General features: G+C 49.0%; 1 protein-coding gene across 1 annotated transcript in view; it reads right to left on the reverse strand.

The window, feature by feature from the left end:
* Nucleotides 1–1,861: 1,861 nt before the first annotated feature.
* LOC102445624 (E3 ubiquitin-protein ligase TRIM7-like) overlaps nt 1,862–20,784 on the reverse strand; it is a 28,429-nt gene continuing 9,506 nt past the window's right edge. The window contains exons 3-9 of the mRNA XM_025180053.2: nt 19,107–19,202; nt 18,175–18,405; nt 17,826–17,848; nt 6,911–7,026; nt 4,902–4,961; nt 2,479–2,660; nt 1,862–1,867 (exon numbers count right to left, since the gene is read on the reverse strand). Of these exons, the coding sequence (XP_025035838.2) occupies nt 1,862–1,867; nt 2,479–2,660; nt 4,902–4,961; nt 6,911–7,026; nt 17,826–17,848; nt 18,175–18,405; nt 19,107–19,202 (714 nt within the window). The remainder of the gene's footprint in view (nt 1,868–2,478; nt 2,661–4,901; nt 4,962–6,910; nt 7,027–17,825; nt 17,849–18,174; nt 18,406–19,106; nt 19,203–20,784) is intronic.

A 20,784-nucleotide genomic window follows, 5' to 3' on the forward strand; every position in this document is an offset into this window, starting at 1 on the left:
CTCGAAATAGGGGCAGGCATCGGGTCCTGCTCCCCTCCCCTCCGTGGCCCGCACGTACCCCAGCCGCAGCTCCTTCACCTTGGAGCGCACCTGCTCGCAGTTGCGGCTGGGGTTGCCTTGCTGGGCCAGGTTCCGTGCCAGACGGGTGTACAGCTCTGCATTCCGGCGGTGGGACTGCAGGTCATGGAGACCCTCCTTCTCCTCTCACAAGTCCAGGAGGGTCTCCAGCTCCCTGGGGGTCCAGGAGGGGGCCCTGCATTTGCGGCCCCTGGGGGCTTCCTCCTCTGCCCCGGGTGACGGTGGCTGACGACCACCTGGAGCTGCCATGCCTGCGCTAAGGTGGCTGGGCAGCACAGTTGCCACGTGGCAGAGCTGGGAAGGGTGGTCTCCAGGGGGCTCCTGCCACGTGCGGCCAGTAGCGTGCGCGCTCTTTAAGCCCTTGGGTTACGTGGAAGTCCGTTTCTTCTGCTTTTCCGGAAAAGCTGTCTACACTGGCCCTTTTCCGGAAAAGCTTTTACGGAAAAAGGACTTTTGCCCGAGCGGGATCAGCGTAGCGTTTCCGGAAAAGCAGCTGATTTTGTACAGTACAGCGTCGATGCTTTTCCGGAAATTCAAGCGGCCAGTGTAGACAGCTCGCAGCTTATTCCGGAAAAGCGGCTGATTTTCCTGAATCAGTGGCGCAGTGTAGACACACCCTACAGGTATAGCAGGAGTCTAAGGCTAAGTCTACACTATAGGCTTAAGAGCAGATTCGCTCTTCCGTGAAAAAAAGCAGAAGAACAGACGCATTCCCTGTATGTGGCAGAGTTTTTCTGAGATTATCCCAGAAAATCTCCAGTGTACATATAGCTTTAGGGAGAGATGAGAGATTATGATAGCATAAGAAACTGAAGACTTTGGCTATGTCTACACTGTGGGTGTTTTCTGGGATTATCCCAGAAAAACCCCACCATGTCCAGGGAATGCATTTGCTCGTCCACTTTTTTTAGTGGAATAGCAAATGTACTCTTTCAAGGTGCCCAGTATGCCTCTTTCTACAAGGAATAAGGGCTCCTCTGAAAGAGGAGGCTTTTCCACCAGTTGGCCCTGTCTAGACGCAGCCAAATGGTGGGAAAGCCTCTTCTGGAAAAGCAAGCGGAAAAAGCTACACAAATTGCAGAGCACAATTTGCAAATTTTTTTCCTGAAAAAAACAGCAGCCTCAAATAGTCCTTGAAATGTAAGTTTAGAGAGACAGTAAAGAAGGAGTGAGAATGATGATCATGAAATGTGTCTCACTCTATTGGTTGTGCCAGTTTATAGCCTTCTTACATCCGCTAAGATCCAACCCTCAAAGCCAAAAACAGATTTCCACAGCCCAAGATATTTGTGCGTGTTCATGTTGATTGGAGAATTAAATTAAGACACCTCTTTGAATATGCATGAGTTGTTACAGTGTGGCCTCATGCAAAGGGGTGTTTTTGACTAACACATTCCTATTTTTCTGAGAAAGTAGGATGTTTGCCCCTTCAAGTCAAAGTATTGTTAGGGGCCTACCAATCTTAAACTCAGATAACATGTCATGACATTGCACCTGTGAGACTAGCATCAGATACCATGTACGATATTCTGTATACTGAAAAGAGAATTGTCTGCATGCTGTATTGTACGTCAGCATGTTGGTTTCTTGGTGTCGGCGCAATGGCTTTATGGTTAATCCAGCACATTCTGATATTTAGCATTAAATTCTTTAATATTATATTCTATATATTTAATTCCATACTGCCATATTTAAAAAATATCAAATATACGATGTCTTATAATTAATCTACCCTACTGCCAAAGCTAGCTTGTTACAGGATGAGATCTCATAGGTCCTTGCGTCACTGCTAGAATAGAATGAAAACAATGAAAAGTTATAGATTTGCAGGCAAGGACAGGCTACAGAGGGAGTGAGGAGAATTAGGGTTGGGGAGAGTTTGGTTCTCAGCATTCTGAACACCACCAAAATTTCTGCACTCAATGCTCTCTGTGGTTGAATAGGCCAAAGGCTGCACAGAACTGAAACCTCCAGCAGTTTCCAGGGTCATAGAGACTGCAGCATAGACAGTCCACAAGGAGACATGATATAGAATGTGAGGGGGTGAGGCCCCCCCCAGATATCTCAGGGATACAGTTTGAAACAGAATTCCAGCCACCCCACCCAGAACCAGGGTCGGATTCTCTCCCCAGGGAGGGAGCCCAGCGGGAAAGTGAAGATTGGGGCCTCATTGCCAGCATCAATAAATGTTACCTGCCCCCAGTCACAGTCCAGACAAACCCGGATCCTGCTGGGAGTCTGGCTCAGGGGCAAGGGGCTCGCAGGGCAGGTGAGAGCCCGGAATTCTTCCTCATCCTGCTCCACAGCCCAGATCCCCTCCTCAGGGCTAAGGTTGATCCCTCCCTTCCTGCTCACAGACTCTCTGGCCACCCCCACAGCCCATAATTCCCCATCCCCCACCTCCACCTCCCAGCAATGTCTCCCCGAGGTGAATCCTTCACGGCCCAGCACACAGACCCAAGTGTCAAATCTCTCTGGGTTGTCGGGCAGCCACTGTCGTGTGTCTGCTCGTCTCACACTTTTTCCATCTTCAGAGAGAACAAGTTTGGGATGAGCCGTGTCGGGATCCAGAGTCACATTTGCTGGGGAGAGAGAATCAGAGTGTGAAGGGCAGAGCCCAGCCCTATGGGCGTCTGAGGCCATTTCTCACCGTCCCCAGCAGCCTTGATCTGGCAGGGGCAAGCATGGGCAGTGGTTGTAGCTAGGGGCTGGATGAGTGAGTCCCCCAGCCTTACCTACAGCCCCACCCATTCTGCTGAGGCCCCAGCACAGGGAGGAGAGGGGGTGGGGCAGTGCCGAGTGCACATCCTGCCCCCCTCAGGAAGGGGGCAAGTGCACATGCACCTCAGCCTCCCTGGGCCTGGAGTACCAGGGAGGGAGGAGGCTGCATGGCTCCAACCTCCCTGGCCCCAGAACAGAGGGACAGCAGGTATTTGGGGGCAGCAACACTCCGCCGTTGGTATGCCTACAGCAGGTGTTCTGGGGGCAGATGTGGGTGGGGCCATGCCAGGTGGTTTGGGAAGTCTGTGCCTTTCCCGCCTAGGCTACTAGATGACCATGGGGACAGGCCTGGACCCCAGGGAGCTGCCTGTGTCCTGGGCCCTAAGACTGAGCTGAGCTGTCACTGCAGTGTCTCAGCCTGGGCAATGGGGACCCACTTCAATAATTTCTGATTTGTGAACAGAGGCTGCAGTCTCCTGCCCCCCAGCTCGGGCTGCTCCATCCCCAGGGTCAGGCCCAGAGCAGGAGGGTTCTGTGAGGCAGGGGCAGAGGAGGCAGGTACCAGCTTTCAACCGCAGAGGGAAAATCCCTCCCCTGCTGCAGCCTCCAATCCCCGTCCAGGGCACAGAGGGGAGGGTGCAGCGTGGCGGAATAGCTGCCTCACCCCAGAGAGCAGGGCCTGGGCATTGGGTAGGCCAGCCCCAGCCCAAAGAGAAGGGAGGAGCTGCCAGCATCACAGGGCAAGCGTCTCCCCAAGGCAGGTACTTGCCCCAATGGGAGAGGCCAGCCCTGGCCAGAGGAAAGGCCAGATGGAGAAGAGCAATGCGGGGAGGGTGCCCTGCACTGGGGTAAAGCAGAGGGATGGGGCAGCCTCAGGGCAGGGAGCTCCATGCGGGTGCTGTTCAGGGAGAGGGTTTCTGTGCAGCAGCCTGGGCAGAAACTCAGTCCCACAGCTGGTGTCAGGTGTGTTCATGTAACATCAGCTTGGGACACTGCCCCCCAGAATTCTGGAACCTTGGTAGAATTGTGGGAGTGGGGGGCACAAGGTCCCACAGCCTTCGGCCCCACCCCTTTTATAACCACCCCCTCCTCCTCCTCTTCCAACTGAGGTCCCATCCCCGGACAGGCTGGGAGCCTTGGTCATTGTGGAGATCCCCTGACCCTCCACCTGCCTGGGGTCAAGGACTGGGGGCCCGAGAGCAGCCCCTGGTCCATGGCCCCACTTCTTGGAGTGTGCCACCTAGGGCAGGTGGAGGGGCCAGGGCTCTTCTGGGCATCTCGAGCTTGATAGGGGACAGCCCATTTCTACCTTCTGGCCTGGCCAGGGGGCAGAGCCTAGGGAAGAGGAGCTGGAGTCAGGCTACTGGGAGAGACCAGCACAGGGAAGAGGCTACTGCCCTTCCTGAGGAAGAGGGGAGCTGATCAGCTGCCCCAACACAGGGCTTGCAATATGTGGGGTCAACATGGCTCCTAGCCCTCCAACTATCCCAATATTAGGAAGTATTGGGCCCCCTGGTTCCATGGATCTTGTCACTGATAACTAAGGGTATGTCTACACTACCCCGCTAGTTCGAACTAGCGGGGTAATGTATGCATACCGAACTTGCTAATGAAGCCCGGGATTTGAATTTCCCGGGCTTCATTAGCATAAAGCCGGCGCCGCCATTTTTAAAAGCCGGCTAGTGCGAACCCCGTGCCGCGCGGCTACACGCGGCACGGGCTAGATAGTTCGGAGTAGCTTGCTAGTCCGAACTATCTGTACGCCTCGGGGAACGAGGTGTACAGATAGTTCGGAATGGCTTGCTAGTCCGAACTATCTAGCCCGTGCCACGTGTAGCCGCGCGGCACGGGGTTCGCACTAGCCGGCTTTTAAAAATGGCGGCGCCGGCTTTATGCTAATGAAGCCCGGGAAATTCAAATCCCGGGCTTCATTAGCAAGTTCGGTATGCATACATTACCCCGCTAGTTCGAACTAGCGGGGTAGTGTAGACATACCCTATGTTAGTGTTAGGGCTGTGCATGTCATGGTCATGGTCCATTTGGCTGGTAACTTTAGCTACAACCCTCAGGAAGATAAATACAATCTCCACCTGCAAACTCACCTGGTTTGAAAGCTCCCAGGGATTTTCCTCTTGCTCTCTCCAGTGAGGATGGCAGAGTGTCTGGCAGAGAAAAGGATCAGAGAGGTGAGATTCAAGGCTTTCATGTTTATCCCAGTGTCCCCACTCCACACTACTAGAACGGTGTTTTAATTATGACAGAGGAACAGACAGAGACTCACTCAGATATTTTATATGAAAAGGTCTGAAATTTTATATTTCCTCTCATTCAGGTGCTTCCCAGCAATGGAACCAACATCCCTCCGCTTTGGAACCATCGTGGAAACATAAGAAGATGAGAATATCTATAATAGGTCAGACTAAAGGTCTATCTAATCCAGTATTTTGTTTTCCAACAGTGGCCAATGCCAGGAGCTGCAGAGAGAATGAACAGAGCAGGTGATCCTTCTCCTGTCACCCATTGCCAGCTTTTGACAGAGAATAGGGACACCAATGTTGCCTACCCTGGTTAATAGACATTGATGGACCTATCGGCCATGAATTTATGTAGCTATTATTTGAACCCTGTTATAGTCTTGGGCCTCACAAAATCCTATTTCAAGGAGTTCCACAGGGTGACAGTGCATTGTGTGACGAAAAACTTCCTTTTGTTTGTTTTAAACCTGCTACCTATTAATTTTATTTGATGACCACTGGTTTTTCTCTTATGGGAAGGAATAAATAACCCTCTATTCACTTTCTCCACACAAATCATGATTTTATAAATCTCTATCAAATTTCCCTTTATTTGTCTCTTTCCCAAACTGAAAAGCCCCAGTGTTATTTAGTCTCTCCTCATATGGAAACTTTTCCTTACCCCTAATCATTTTTGTTATTCTTTTCTGAATGTTTTCCAAATCCAATATATCTTTTTTGAGATGGGGTGGCCACATTGGCACACAGTATTCAAGATGTGGGCATACACATCTTGAATACTATCGATTTATATAGAGGCAATAAGATATTTTCCTTATTATCTATTCCTTTTTTAATTATTCCCAACATTCTGTTTGCTTTTTTGACTGCTGCTGCATACTGAGTAGATATTTTTGGAAAACAATTCACAATAACTCCAATTCTCTTTCCAAGATCTTTCTCTTGAGCTTATTTAGTCTCCATAATTTCACATGTATAGTTGGGATTATGTTTTCCAATATGCATTACTTTGCATTTATCAACATTAAAATTAATTTGCCATTTTGTTGCCCACCAAGTTTTGTGACATCCATTTGAAGCTTTTCACAGGCAGCTTTGGTCTTAACTATCTTGAACAGTCTTCTATCATCTGCAAATTTTGCTACTTCCCTCTTTATCCCTTTCTCTAGACCAGTTATGCAGAATATGCTGAATATGATTGGTCCCAGGATGGACCTGTAGGGAAAGTGTTTCCTCTTTCCATTTAGAAAACTGGCCACTGATTCCTACTCTTTGTCCATCCCAGGACAGACAATCTCCAAGTGTGATTTACTTTCCACCTCATCATCCCCTCTGGCCTTTCAGAGTCCAGAGAATTGGTTTCTCTTTTTCATTTACTGATGCATCAAGGATAGACTTTGCCATAAAAGCAACTTTACCCCCTTTGATTTTTTTGGTGCTAACATGATGTTAAGAGCAGGAGCGGCTCTAGATGAGCTGCCAGCAACTGGCGCCCTAGGCGAAATGCGCAATTGGCACATGATCGGCGCCCCCACCTCCAAACCCCTCAATGGCCATTTAATTTGGCACCCTAGGCAACCACCTAGTTCATGCCTATGGACGGGCTGCCACTGGTTAAGAGTTTGCAAAATCTTGGCTCTACTTGTGAGCAGTTGGGTCTGTTTACTCAGCTTCTCTCTGCTTTTGGAACAAATAAATTAATCTACCTGAGTGTCCTAGAACCCAAGTGTGTGCCATTCTCACCCCTCAGTTAAATAGAAGCATAATCTAGTTATGAACCAATTGACCAGCACCATTCTCTTTCCTCAGTCTCAGACACTTAACTCACTTTCCCCTCCTCCATCCCTTGTAGGTACCTTTGAACTTCCTCAGAGTCTCTGATAGCTCAATATTTATCTGGAAGAAACCTCTGACTCGCTCTTCCAGTTCAGGATAAATCACATCTGGTGGCTGGAACTGCCCCGTCTCGCATCTGGAGAGAAATAATGTCACATAGTGATACTGCACTGGGTGACCCAGTTCTTAAGTTCCTGTTAATGAGTCACCGGTCTAATGGGCCTGGAGTTAGAATCTCTCCAATTTTCCAGCCTGAGAGCAGAGGCAGCGCAGCCCTTGGCCATGCAATGTCCCCCTCAAAGGTCCCATTAATAGTCTTGCCTGGAGAGACCAACTCTGGGGGACAAAAGGGGAATTGAGTCTCCATGGCTAACTTACTCCTTGGCCTCTAGGCTCTGACAGTCAGGAGGTTCCCAGGTTAAGTGCTGTAGAAATCTGTCATGTAGGAACTAGACTGAGACACCAGATCCCCCCTTTCCAGCCCATTCCACAAAAGTGTCCAAACAGACCTTGGATGGGACAGACTCTTGGTCCCTGCTGCCCTGGGTGAATGGTGCCCAGTGCCCAGCAGTGACAGGCCCATGTTCCACCCCACAGTCCAGTGGCAGCCAGTCCCCAGGGAGGTGACAGCTCTAGGAAACACTTGAGGTCAGACTGTGCCCCTGAATGGGGAATTCCAGAGTCTGCTGTGCAAGGGTGAGATCCTCAGGCTGACGCTGATCAGAGATTTGTGCCCAGCCTGTGACCTTCCTCTCACATCTGGCTGTAGAGCCATGGAGAGAACATAAGAATGGCCATTCTGGGTCAGACCAAAGGTGCATCCAGCCCAGTGACCTGTCTGTTGATAGTGGCCAATGCCAGGTACCCCAGAGGGAGGGAACTCAACAAATAATCATCATGTGATCCCTCCCCTGTCACCCATTTCCAGACAAACAGAAGCTAGGGACACCATTCCTACCCATCTTGGCTAATAGCCATTGTTGGGCCTAAGTTCCATGAATCTATCTAGCTCTTTTTTAAATCCTGTTAAAGTCCTAGTCTTCACAACATCCTCTGGCAAGGCGTTCCATAGGCAGACTGTGTGATGTGTGAAGAAAAAAAGAGAGTTACTCACCCTGTGCAGTAACGTTTTTTTGAGATGTGTGTCCTCATGGGTGCTCCACTCTGGGTGCTTATGCGTTCTTGCACCAGCAACCAGAGATTTTTCTAACAGTGCCCCTGCCTCGCTGCACACACGCCCTGGAGCCTTCTCATGCCATTGGTGTCCGTTAGGCATGAATGCAGCACAGCCCCCTCTGTTCCTTCTCAGTCCTTGTCACTGGACCCAGAAGGCTCCAAAGCAAGGGAAGGAGGGAGGGTAGTGGAGCACCCATGGGGACACACAACTTAAAGAACCCCCTGTCGTTCCTCAGTGTTCTGTACCTCGGTACCTTCGGTGGTCTGAACAGTCAATGTCAGCATCGTCTGGTCAGGGTCATCCTGGCGCACTCCTGACAGGACCTCTACTCCTACGGGGATGATAAACTTTCCGCTGCGTGTGTAATAATCGGTACTCCCTTTATCTAGGGTTTTAGACCCCGTGCTCGAGTCAACATAGGAGATCTCTGAGAGGCCCCGGAAATGATAGATGCAGGCAAGGTTTGAAATAAATCAAGCAGGTTTATTGTCAAATGCCAAGCTCTACCAGTTGGTAACAGAGATCAGTACAACGTTATACCATTGGGCACTATGGCCCACGTTGACAAGGTACCAACACCGGGCAGGCCTATTGCCATATAACAGATATTAACAGCAGTCAGTCAGAGTTAAGCTACTGTGCATTCTGTAAGTTTAGGCAATGATACCTGCTGTTCAGGTGCCTAGTGTGCCCCCCTCCCCTCCCCAAGGTCGGCCGGAGAACACCCTTTGCAGTGTCCTTTTATAGACAGGTCCAAACTTACATCATTTCTTTACCTATCAGGTTACCACTCTCTGTTGCCTAGTTACCACCCCATACCTTACGGAAGGAGGAATAACTTACCATCCTTCATGCTGTCAATCTCAACCTGGTCCTGAACCTAGGTAGGTATGTGCATTAGTTTTGGGGGAGTCTTTGTACCAAGACATTTCTTATTAAGATGTTTCACTACTCCCCTTTGGCTTACAGTCTGTAGCCAGTGCCTCCCTGTGTCCTTCCATGCTCTACCTAACTTACACAATCACACAATTATCAATAGGGTCTCTTTCTTGGTTCCTGTGTTCCTGAACCAAAGTCTTGCTTTCTAGATTCTAGGCCTGTTGCTGCTTTCATGTTACAGGCCTCTATTCAGGCCTGCTGACTCCATGTTACTGACCCTCAACTTACTACACCCCTATTACTGCACAGGATGAGTAACTCTCTTTTCTTCTTCGAGTGATATCCCTATGAGTGCTCCACTCTGGGTGACTACCAAGCAGTAGTCAAATTGTGGAGGCAGGTTTGGAGCTCTGTCCCTGGAGCTGAGGATAATGATGCTTTTCCATCAGCCATAGATTATATGATGGCAGAGGTAAGCATGTAGGCTGTGTCTACACTAGCGTGATCTTGTGCCAAAGTGGCCACTCTTGCGCAAAAACTTGCTGCCTGTCTACACTGGCCGTGTGTTCTTGCGCAAGTAAACTGACGTTCTACTGTATGAAATCAGGGCTTCTTGCACAAGAACTATGATGCTCCCGCTCAGGAATAAGCCCTTTTGCACAACTGTTCTTGCGCAAGAGGTCAATGTAGACAGGCGACATGAATTTCTTGCACAAGAAAGCGCTATGGTTAAAATGGCCATCAGAGCTTTCTTGCGCAAGGGAGAGTCTACACTGGCATGGATGCTTTTGCGCAAAAGAACATCTCTTGTGCAAAAACACATGCCAGTGTAGACGATCTCTTGCACAACTACTTTAACGCAAGAACTCTTGTGCTAAAGAGTTTTTGCACAAGATCATGTCAGTGTAGATGTAGCCCCAGTGTTTTGCAAATGTGTGATCGAATGACCATGTGGCATCCTTGCAAATGTTCTCTAGAGGCACATTTTTGGGGAAAGCAGTTTGAGGCCACAACCTAGTTGAGTATGTGGTGATAGCGTTTGTTTGCTGAAGGACCATTTGCTTTGTACAGTATAGGGTCCGAGATGAGCCCCCATCACATAAGGGATGCATTGGTAGTAATGGTGACTGTCAGGGCCAGCTGATGAAATAGTATGCCCCGTAGTACATTGTGTGGATGCATTCACCATTCCAATGAACTGAAGATACGTGGTGGGATGGTGACTGTCTTGGAGAGGGAGTCCCTGGAAGGGGTGTAAAGTGTGGCCAGCCAGGACTGGAGGCATTTCATGTGTAGCCTGGCCAATCAGACCATATAAGTGGTGGCCTATTCATGGACTGTTGTAGCAGAGGTCGCATGTGACACCAGTATGAGGTTGTAAACAGCCTCAAATCTCTGCACGGGCAGAGTTGCCTTGGCTGCGATGGTGTTGATGTGAGCTCCTATACATTTTACAGTTTGAGTAGGGTGAAGTGTAGACTTCTGGTATGGAAACCGAGATGAAGTAGAAGACCCATGGTATTGTTGACTATGTCTTGCATTTCCAGGAAGGATGTGCCTTTTATGAGACAGTCATCCAGGTATAGGAATATTATGACTCCCCGATGGCGTAGGAATGTCACAACAATGGCTAGAGTCTTGGAAAAAACTCTAGGAACTGTTGAAAGGCCAAAAGACAGTACTCGATATTGGTAATGGTGTATTGGTAATGATTCCCCACTGAAAATCATAGAAAATGCCTGTGGGCAGGATGTATCATTATGAAAATAAATGTTCTAATGGTCAAGAGCTGAAAGCCATACCCCTTGATCTAGCTCTGGAATAATTGTTGTTAGTGTTACCAGCTTGAACCATTGGTATGCGATGTACTTGAGCCTACTTAAATCCAGAATGGGTCTCCATCCACCATTCTTCTTCTGAGTTAGGAAGTATGTTGAGTAAAACCCTCTCCCTTGAAAAGCCGTTGGTACTGGCTCTATCACACCTATGTGTAGGAGGTGGAGGACCTCTTGTTGAAGGAGGGTCTTGTAAAAGGGGTCCATGAAGAGGGACAGGGAGGGAGGGTGGTTAGGAGGACGAGAAATAAAGGGGATGGAGTAACCCACTTTGATGAGTTCCAATACCCATTGGTCTGATGTTCTTTGTGCCTATTGGTGTAAAAAGGGCTGGAGGCAATGGTTGAACTTGTAACTATTTGGTTGGGGGTGTGACAGTAGTAGGGATGTCTTTCTGGCTCTCGACCAAACCATCAAATCTGCTGCTTTGATAAAGAAGTGGAGGGTTGCTATTGTTGGCGCTGAGGTCTGTGCTGTTGAGGCCTGTGTTTCTGGTGGAAGTCGTATCTGGACTGTGTTCAGTATGGTTCCCTGGCCTTTGGTAGGTGTTATATCTTGTTCTCTTGAAAGGGGGTGCATACATGTCCAGAGGGTCATGCGGGAGTCTTCATTGAATGAAGGACTTCATCTGTTTTCACGGCAAATAGGTTGGTCTTGTCAAAGGGAAGGTCTTCTACTTTCTGCTGAAAGCCCCTAAGTACTCCCAGACGCTTGGAGCCATGATGCTCTCCACATAGCTGAGACTGTGACCCAGGCAGCAGTATCATAGAATCATAGGGCTAGAAGAGACCTCGGGAGGTCATCAAGTTCAGACCCCTGCCCAAAGCAGGACCAATCCCAACTAAATCAACCCAGCCAGGGCTTTGTCAAGCCGAGACTTAAAAACCTCTAGGGATAGATATTGCACCATCTCCCTAAGGAACCCATTCCAGCACTTCACCACCCTCCTAATGAAATAGTTTTTTCTAAGATCCAACCTAGACCTCCTCCACTGTAACTTGGGACCATTTCTTCTTGTTCTACCAATTGTCACTACTGTGAGCAGCCTCTCCCCATACTCTTTGGAACCTCCCTTCAGGAAGTTGAAGGCTGCTATCAAATTCCCCCTCACTCTCCTCTTCTGCAGACTAAATAAGCCCATATCCCTCAGCCACTCCTCATAGATCATGTGCTCCAGCCCCCTAATCATTTTGGTTACACTCCACTGGACCCTTTCCAATGCATCCACACCTTTTCTGCAGTGGGCATAATACTCCAGGGCTGCGTCTAGATTGGCATGATTTTACAGAAATGCTTTTAACGGAAAAGTTTTCCATTAAAAGCATTTTTGGAACAGAGCGTCTAGATTGGCACGGACGCTTTTCCACAAATACACTTTTTGCGGAAAAGCATCCGTGCCATTCTAGACGCGCTTTCCCGCAAAAAAGCCCCGATCGCCATTTTTGCGATCGGGGATTTTTTGCAGAAAGCAAGTCTGAGCTCTTTTTTGCGCAAAAGAGACTTTTGCCTGAACGGGAGAAGAATAGTATTTGCGCAAGAAGCACTGATTTCTTACAGTAGGAAGTCAGTGCTTTTGCGGAAATTCAAGCGGCCAGTGTAGACAGCTGGCAAGTTTTTCTGGAAAAGTGGCTGATTTTCCAGAAAAACTGGCCAGTCTAGACACAGCCCAGATGTGGCCTCACCAGAGCAGAATAAAGGGGAATAATAACTTCTCTAGATCTGCTGGCAATACTCGTCCTAATGCAACCTAATATGCCATTAGCATTCTTGGCTACAAGGGCACACTGCTGTCTCATATCCAGCATCTCATCCACTGTAATTCCCAGGTCCTTTTCTGCTGAACTGTTATGTAGCCAGCTGGTTCCCAGCCTGTAGTAATGCTTGGGATTCTTCCATCCCAAGTGCAGGACTCTGCACTTGTCCTTGTTGAACCTCATCAGATTTCTTTTGGCCCAATCCACTAATTTTTTTAGGTCACTCTGGACCCTATCCCTACCCTTCAATGTTTATCTTAGCATTATCTGAAAACTTGCTGAGGGTGCAAACCAGGTCATTAATAAAGATGTTGAACAAAACCAGCCCTAGAACCAATCCTTGGGGCACTCCACTTGAAACCAACCACCAACCAGACATCATGCCTTTGATCACCACCTGTTGAGTCTGAAAATCTAGCCAGATTTCTATCCATCTTACAGTCCATTTATCCAGTCCATACTTTTTTAACTTGCTGGCAAGAATATTGTGGGAGAGAGTATCAAAAGCTTTGCTAAAGTCAAGGTATATCACATCCACTGACTTCCTCATGTCCACAGAGCCAGTTACCTCATCATAGATGCTAATCAATTTGGCTAGGCATGACTTGCTGTTGGTGTCAGCCATGTCCATGGCAGATTGTAATGCCATGTGGGAGATGATATGCACTTCCTGTGCTCCCCAGATGAATGCCCTATGTGATGACAAAGCCCACCCCACCTCCCTATTTCCAGCAAGACCCTTATGCTGCCTTCCTCCAGTCTTGCCTCAAACGTACTATCCTGCACTCCCCAGGAGAATGCCATATCCTTTAAGTCATGCCAGAACCCACTCACTGCCTTATAGCCAGGGGGTCCCTTGTCCCACCTTTGAGAAAAATCAGCCTCTTGTGCTCTGAAAGAAACTTTTAAAGATCCTGGAATTTAGAATAGTAGGAGTAATCATAATTGACCAGTATCACAGTGTAATTTGCTGCTCTAAGGATCAAGGTAGCTGAAGAATAGATGTAACGCTCCCGCCCCCTTTCCTGGGGGGGAGGGGGCCACTAGGCTCCGCTATCTCGCTCTTCACTAGTCCTCCGGTGAACTACCGGGGCGGAGGGGGACCTAGGCCCGCCCCCTCTCCAGGTCCCAGCCCAGGACCCTAAGGGAGTGCGTCCGAGACGTGCTGCCCAACGGGGGGGGGGGGGCTACGGCCGCAACTCACGGGTCCCAGGGGTATCCGACCCCATCCTGGGCTGCTTCCTCCGAACCTTTAGGGCCCGTCAGTCTCAGTCTGGTTCGGCGGGGTGACAGGGGTGACTCACCCACTCTGACCACGGGGCTCTCGGTTGCTCGTCCGGGGTCCGCTGTTGGTCCTGCCACCGCCCCTCAGTCCTCGGCGGGTGTCTGCTGGGCGTCCCGCCAGAGCCTCCTCTCCCCCCCTGTGTCCTAGCTGCCTGGCTTTTAAACCTGGCGCTCTTGGTCAGGGACGCCGGCGCATGCCCCTGGGGGGAGGGCCGGGTGAGTGCGTGGGCAGCCCGTCGTGGAGGCTCCTGCGCCTGTGCCGCCAGTCACTGCGGGACCGGTGCTGCAGAGCCGCTCGGGCGTCCCGGTGGCAGTCTTCCGCGGCGCCCCTGGTGCAGGGCGCGGGATTGGGGCTCATGCTCCCAGCCGCTCTGTTTTCGCCTGCGGCGGCAGCCGCCGCAGAACAGGTGCGGCAGAGCCACTCAGGCGTCTCGGCGCCGGTCCCCCGCGGCGCCCTAGTGCGGAGTTGGGGCGCGCTATCCCCGCCGCCCTGTCACACAAGACCATACAGCCCATGCTATCCATCCATTTATGGTCCTTGTGCTGTGGAGTGGAGCTCATGTTGAGCTGTTTTGCCCTGTATCTGACTGAGTCCACTACTAGGGAATTAGGGGGAGGGTGTGTACAGAGGAAGTCCATGCCTTTAGCTATAAAATATTTGTGGTCCACCCTCTTATTGGTGAGAGTAAAGAATGCTGGGGTTTGCCAGATGATGTTGGCAGGGTCCATAATGGCTTCATCCATTGGGAGGGCGATCCTGGAGGATACGGGAAGCTGTAAGGTGTGCAAGAGGGGATACTGTTTCTTGTTGACCTCCTGCAGGTCCCATTCCTGCACCAGAGCTACTCTTTTAAAAAGTTTTTGGAACTGTTTAGAGTCGTTGGATGGAGGCGGGGTGATAGAAATGATAGCCTTGTCTGGCAAAGAGTAGGAGTTGCACAGGGGGGACCTGTCTTCCCCTTCGAATAGAGAGTCATCCAAGTCAGATTGAATAGGCTCTGAAGAGTTTGGTGCTGTAGCTGACGGTGTAGGTTGGGGAGACTAAGATGGTCTTTTTTATGTTGTTGGTGGAGCCGTGTGGTGGCTCTTACAAGAAGACGCTGACTCCCAGAGATGCCACTGCCCAGGATAGGGTGGTGGTGAACACAGATAATGATGTGAGTTACCAAGGGGGTGGTGGAAGCAGGTGACAGTATCTGGAGGAGTGAGACTCTCAAGGTGGGTGGTGAGTTGAACTAGAGTGCTGAGATGAGAAGCGGCTGTGTGACCCAGTGCCAGCTTCACTGGGGGAGATTAATGAATGGACCAAACCAATGAACATCGAGATGATGGTGCCGATGAGGCCTGGATGGGAGGGGTTGTATGGTGCTGTGCATGCTCAGGTGTCAGTGCCAGGGCTGAGTGTGTGGGGTTTGGTATTGCTGGTGCCATTGGGGATGGTGATTTGGGAGAAAGCATCTTTTTGATGCCATATCTGGTGTGGTTTCTGGTGCCGGCTTCATTGCCGACCTGTGCCTAGCAGGTGTCACAGATTCGGCCGATGCAGTTGGTGCTGCTGGTGCTGAATGTTTTTGTTTGGGCTCAGAGTGGGCCCTTTTTTGTGGTGCTGATGATTTAGGTGGTGCCATGCCAGAGGTACCAGGCCAATGGCTGATGCTCACCCTCAACGAGCTGGGTACAGTAAAACTCCAATAGTCCAGCATCCAATTGTCCAGAATTCCTGATAGTCCGGCATCAAAATGGCAAGAGCTCCTGATGGAACCGGGGCAGAACCTGGAACCACTCAGCTCAGCCGCTATCACGTAGGTTACAGCAGGGAGGGGAGGTGTTTGGCTCTGGGGAAAGGGAGGGGAGAGGGATTGGGTTGCACACAGAGTCCCAGCCAGCTCATTAAGAAGCCAGCCGCTCAGTGCACATGCGTCAGCCAGTGCCTGGAGGGAGACTTGAGGCTGTACTGGCGGCTCCGGGACCCACACACTCAGTGTCTGGAGGGGGATTGGTTTGGGATACTCCTGATACTCTGTCATATATGATAATCCAGCACTACCTAGGTCCCAAAGGTTCCGGATTATCAGAAGTCTACTGTACCAGGGGTAACAATCTGACTGGGGAAACCCGGGTTTTTGACTTTGACTTGCTAGAAGAGGTAGAGGGACGAATTTTGTCCAAACCTTTCAGCTTGTCTGATGGTTTAGGCCTGGGAAGAGAGTTGTCCCATGGTGGCTGAAGCAACTTTTTGTAAAGATATGTTTTCAGCCTATTAGCACAGTTGCAGCATGCTCTCATTGTAAGATTGGAGCAATGCACACACATCTGCATCAGATGGGCCTCTCTCAGACACTTTATACACAGGATGTGCTCATCAGAAATGGCAATAGCATCTTGGCAGGATTCACACCATTTAAAGCCAGGCATGAGGAAAACAGAAGTCTGGGTGAAGGATAAAGAGAAAAACAGGGTTTTTTTAGTTTTTTCGTTTTTTTAAGGTAGGAGATTGGGAGAGACTCAAAACTTGAAAAAACAAGAAAAATTGAGGAGAATTAACTATTTTTGTGGGGGTTTTTTTGTGAAAAAGGGGCAAGATTGAGTAGCTCCATCTGCCACTGAGGGTGGTAGAGAAGTACACCAACAGCATGAGGAGGCGCCAGGGTGCATGCACAGCATACTGGGGCACTGCTGGAAAAATATCCGGTTGCTGGCATGAGGAAGCACCAGCACCCACAGTGGAGTACCTACAGGGACATCACTCAAAGAAAAAACTTCTTTTGTTTGTTTTAAACCTGCTGCCTGTTCATTTCATTTGGTGACCCCCTAGTTCTTAGATTATGGGAACAAATAAATAACTTTTCCTTAGTCACTTTTTCAACATTAGTCGTGATTTTATACTTTCCCCCTTTAGTGTTCTCTTTTCTAAGCTGAAAAGTCCAAGTCTTTTTAATCTCTCTTCATATGGGTCCTGTTCCAAACCTCTAATCATTTTTGTTGTCCTTTTCTGAACCTTTTCCAATGCCAATATATCTTTTTTTAGATGAGGTGACCACATCTATACGCAGTATTCAAGATGTGGGAGTACTATGGTTTTATACAGAGGCAATAAGATATTTTCTTTCTTATTCTCTTTCATTTTTTTAATGATTCCTCACATTCTGTCTCTGAAATTAAATGCCACAGTGTTGGCTGCTGAGGTGTTACAGCATAGTCACTATTTCCAAGTGGTCCAATTATATTTACCTCTTGAACCAGATCCTTCACTCCACTTAAGCCTAAATCAAGAATAGACTGTTCCCTTGTGGGTTCCAGAAACAGCTGCTCCAAGCAGCAGTCATTTAAGTTATTAAGAAATTTTATCTCTGCATGAGGTGACATGTACCCAGTCCATATGGGAATAGTTGAAATCCCTTACTATTACTGAGGTTTTTGTTTTAGCATTTAATTGTCACTATAACTATCCTGGTCAGGTTGTCGATAATATATCCCTACTGCTATATTCTTATTATTGAAGCATGGAATTACTATCCATAGAGATTCTGTGGAACATTTTGGTTCATTTAAGACTTTTACTTCATTTGATTCTATATTTTCTTTCATATCTAGTGCCACTCTCCACCCCAAGCACAACCTGTTTTGTCCTTCAGATATATTTTGTACCCTGGTATGACTGTGTCCCATTGATTGTCCTCACAAGTTCCCATGATGCCTAATATATCAATATTCTCCTTTGATACAAGGCACTCTAGTTCAGCCAGCTTATTTTTTAGATTTCTAGTGTTTGTGTATAAGCACTTAAAAATTTATCACTATTTATCTGTCTGCCATTTCCTGATGTGTTAGACTCTTTTTCATTTGATTGTGTCTCATCTGATCTGACCCAGACTTTATCACCTACCATTCTCTCCTTCTGAGGGTGACACTGAGAAGTTTTTAAAGATGTGATGCTAACATAATTTCCTAGTTCTTTCCCAGTGTCATGCAGTGGCAGGTATAAAGGGGAGTGAGAGCCACATACCTGCTCAAGGTGCTTTTAATATCCTAGGGGAGGGGGAGAGAGAGAGAGAGAAAAGAACGTCAGTCCCATACAACACACTGTGGACACCAATAGACACACAAAGAGGACTCCAGAGAAGGGATCTTGTAAATATGAGAAACAAAGGCTCCTCCTTAGCTCCTGAGTGAATGGGACTTTGCCATCTCTAATAGCTCTGTGCTGGTAACTCTGTAAAGCACAACAGGCACTCACATGGCAGCAATGCACATGCCGAGTTACACCCAGGTCTGACAGCTGGACCCCAGTGCTTGTGATTCAGGAGCCTCCCTTCCCTGTGTGGGGAGCTGGGATGTTTCTCCCTCAGTCTCACCTGCAGGAATTCACTCGCTGGCTTCTGATACGTCCCCTCCAGCTCACCGATCCGCTTGCAGAGACAGGAAATCTGCATGGAGAGTTTTTTGACAGCGTCAGTCTGGAGCCTCCCAATCTCCTCGTCCAGTTTCATCAGCTGGGCCAGCAGGAGTCGCTCTTGTTCCTCCAGGAACTGCTGCAGCTGCTGAAACTCTGCCACAATCTTCTGCCTCTCGGCTTGTGTCTGTTTCTATAAGAGATAAGGAAAGGGCTGGTCAGGACATGGACAGAGGCTGAGGACCTTTAATATAGTCTGAAAAGAGAGACCATTTCTAAGACGTCTGTGTAGGGACCAGGACATGAGTTGTCAGGCCTAGAGCAGTGGCTGTAAATCAGAAACTAAAGCTAGAGTCAGGCCTGGAGCCAGAGTCAGGATCTCACTAAGGCTATATCTACACTGTGGCAGTGGCAGCATCCAGGCCCTTTCAAATGTCACTGGAACACTGGACTTCACCCCTTTCAGGAGCATGGATCTACCTTCCCACCTGGCTCAGGGCCCTGGGGAGGGTGTTAGCTTCCTGCCTGGGGTTCAAAATTTGTGATCCTTCACAGCCTCATATTTGACTATACATTTTGATCACAAGGGGGAGGACTTTTTTTACAGCTTGGGTCCCAATATTCCCTAAAGGGCTGTGTCCATGTCTCCTGGGAAATAATCGTTGTTCACAAAAAACTTCTCCCAAGTCACATCATAATAAATAGTAATTAATTTGTTAATTAAAATGGATGTTTCATTTTTTTCCAGGGAGGGAATATTTGTGACATACACACACTATCCCATGATCCTGGAGAAACACATAAACACACATTCACCAAGGCCACAGAGAAAGCAAACAATAAACAACCCTCCCAACTCCATGTCCTCGCTGGTGAAGAACAGCAGACACCTACCAGATACTTCTGGCTTCTTTCCTCACAAATCACCTTTAATCCTAGCAGCTTCTCTCTCTCTTCCCTGAGAGTCGTCAGATGGGCCTGGAGCTTTTCCTGACAAACACAAATGAGTTGGTGGTTTTATTCTGAGTGGTGACTGTTTTATTCTGAGTGGTGACTTGTTTGTAGGGGGCGTTTTCCCACCCAAACTGCAAGACAGTGTCAGTCTCCCTAGACAGACTCAGTGAGGGAGGCGATAGCTTCTGCTGGTCCAGCTCCTGTTGGTGAGAGAGCCAAGCTTTTGGGCTTTCAGAGAGCTCAGCTCTGGGGAACAGACTCTTTCCTGGACCTCAAGAGAATCTCTTTGTAAGCTTCAAAACTTGTCTCTCACCCAGAGAAGCTGGACCATGAGCAGATATGACTTCACCTTCCTTGTCTGTGTGACCTCCCAGGACCAACACAGTCACAGCAATACTGGGCACAGCAATGGGATTGTGGAGAAGATGTAGGACCTCAGACACCAAGGAAATGGAACTTTATTCAAGCAGCCCAGCTCCTCTCATTTTCAGCCTTGAATCCCTGTAGCTTGGACTGGTTGGGCAGCAGTGATCTAAGCCCTAGGGCAAGGCTCCTGAACATGTTGGTTTGTGTTAAGAACAGCTGGAGTTTGCCATTGTGCTGTTCCTACCGCTCTTTGTGGCACGGGCCCCAGAGTACATTGGCTGGTCCTTGCCCACATACCCATTAGCACAGGTCAGCACCATTCAGCATCAATGTTTTGCTACAATCTGGTCTGGTCCCAGTGGTACCTGGCATGGACTTGTGCTGCCTGGAGCCCTTGTAGAGGCAGACTCCAGGTACTTGGGGTCCAGACAGTATTTAGCATAGCTCAGCTCGGTGACTGAGTTCAACCTTTCATGGAGCAGCCCAAGAGTTCAGCATCCCAGAGGGAAACCCCTCTCTGCAGGGCCTGGAAGCTTTATCAAGGCACTTTTCCCTTCGAATGTCTCCACTTCATCACTGCTCAGTACTGCTGGGGGGCGGGGGAGGGAGTACATATCCTTGTGGTTAGGACACTGGCCTGGGCCTTGGAAAATTGGGGAAGTTAGACCAAGATATGCCACTGACCTGCTAAGTGTCCTTGGGAAAGTCACTTCCCCATACTGTGCCTCAGTTTCCTCTCTCACCTCTTTTTTCTAGTTAGACTGTAAATAGCTCAGCACAGAGACTGTCCCGCACTGACTTTTGGACAGCCTTTCCCCTGCCCTCCCCCCCCCCCCCCCCACACACACACATAATAGAAATAATCTAGAGCTTGCAGAGGCTTCTGGGAAGAATTAATAATAATAATAATAATAATATGTCTCTTTTCTGCACTGTCTCAGCAATTGGGGGTGGAGGGGGGGGGGCATGCTGAACACACAGGGAGCACAAGAGTCCCTGACCTGCTCCCATGCCCAACCACCCCCTCTCCTACCTGCAGCCTCCTGTGGAAAGAGGAAGTTGCACTCTTCCAGCAAATGGGGGATGCTGAACACACAGTGACCATGAGAATCCCTGCCCTGTCTCCACACCAGTCTGCACCCCCTTTGCAAACACAGGCTCCTGCCTACCTGTGGGAGCTACTGTCACTATGTCACACATGTTTTCAAAGCAGAAGCAAAAGAGTGAGCCCCAACCTGTTTCTTACCATGCC

Source organism: Pelodiscus sinensis, chromosome 31 (assembly GCF_049634645.1).
Source record: "Pelodiscus sinensis isolate JC-2024 chromosome 31, ASM4963464v1, whole genome shotgun sequence".
In the NCBI taxonomy this organism is placed as follows: Eukaryota; Metazoa; Chordata; order Testudines; family Trionychidae; genus Pelodiscus; species Pelodiscus sinensis.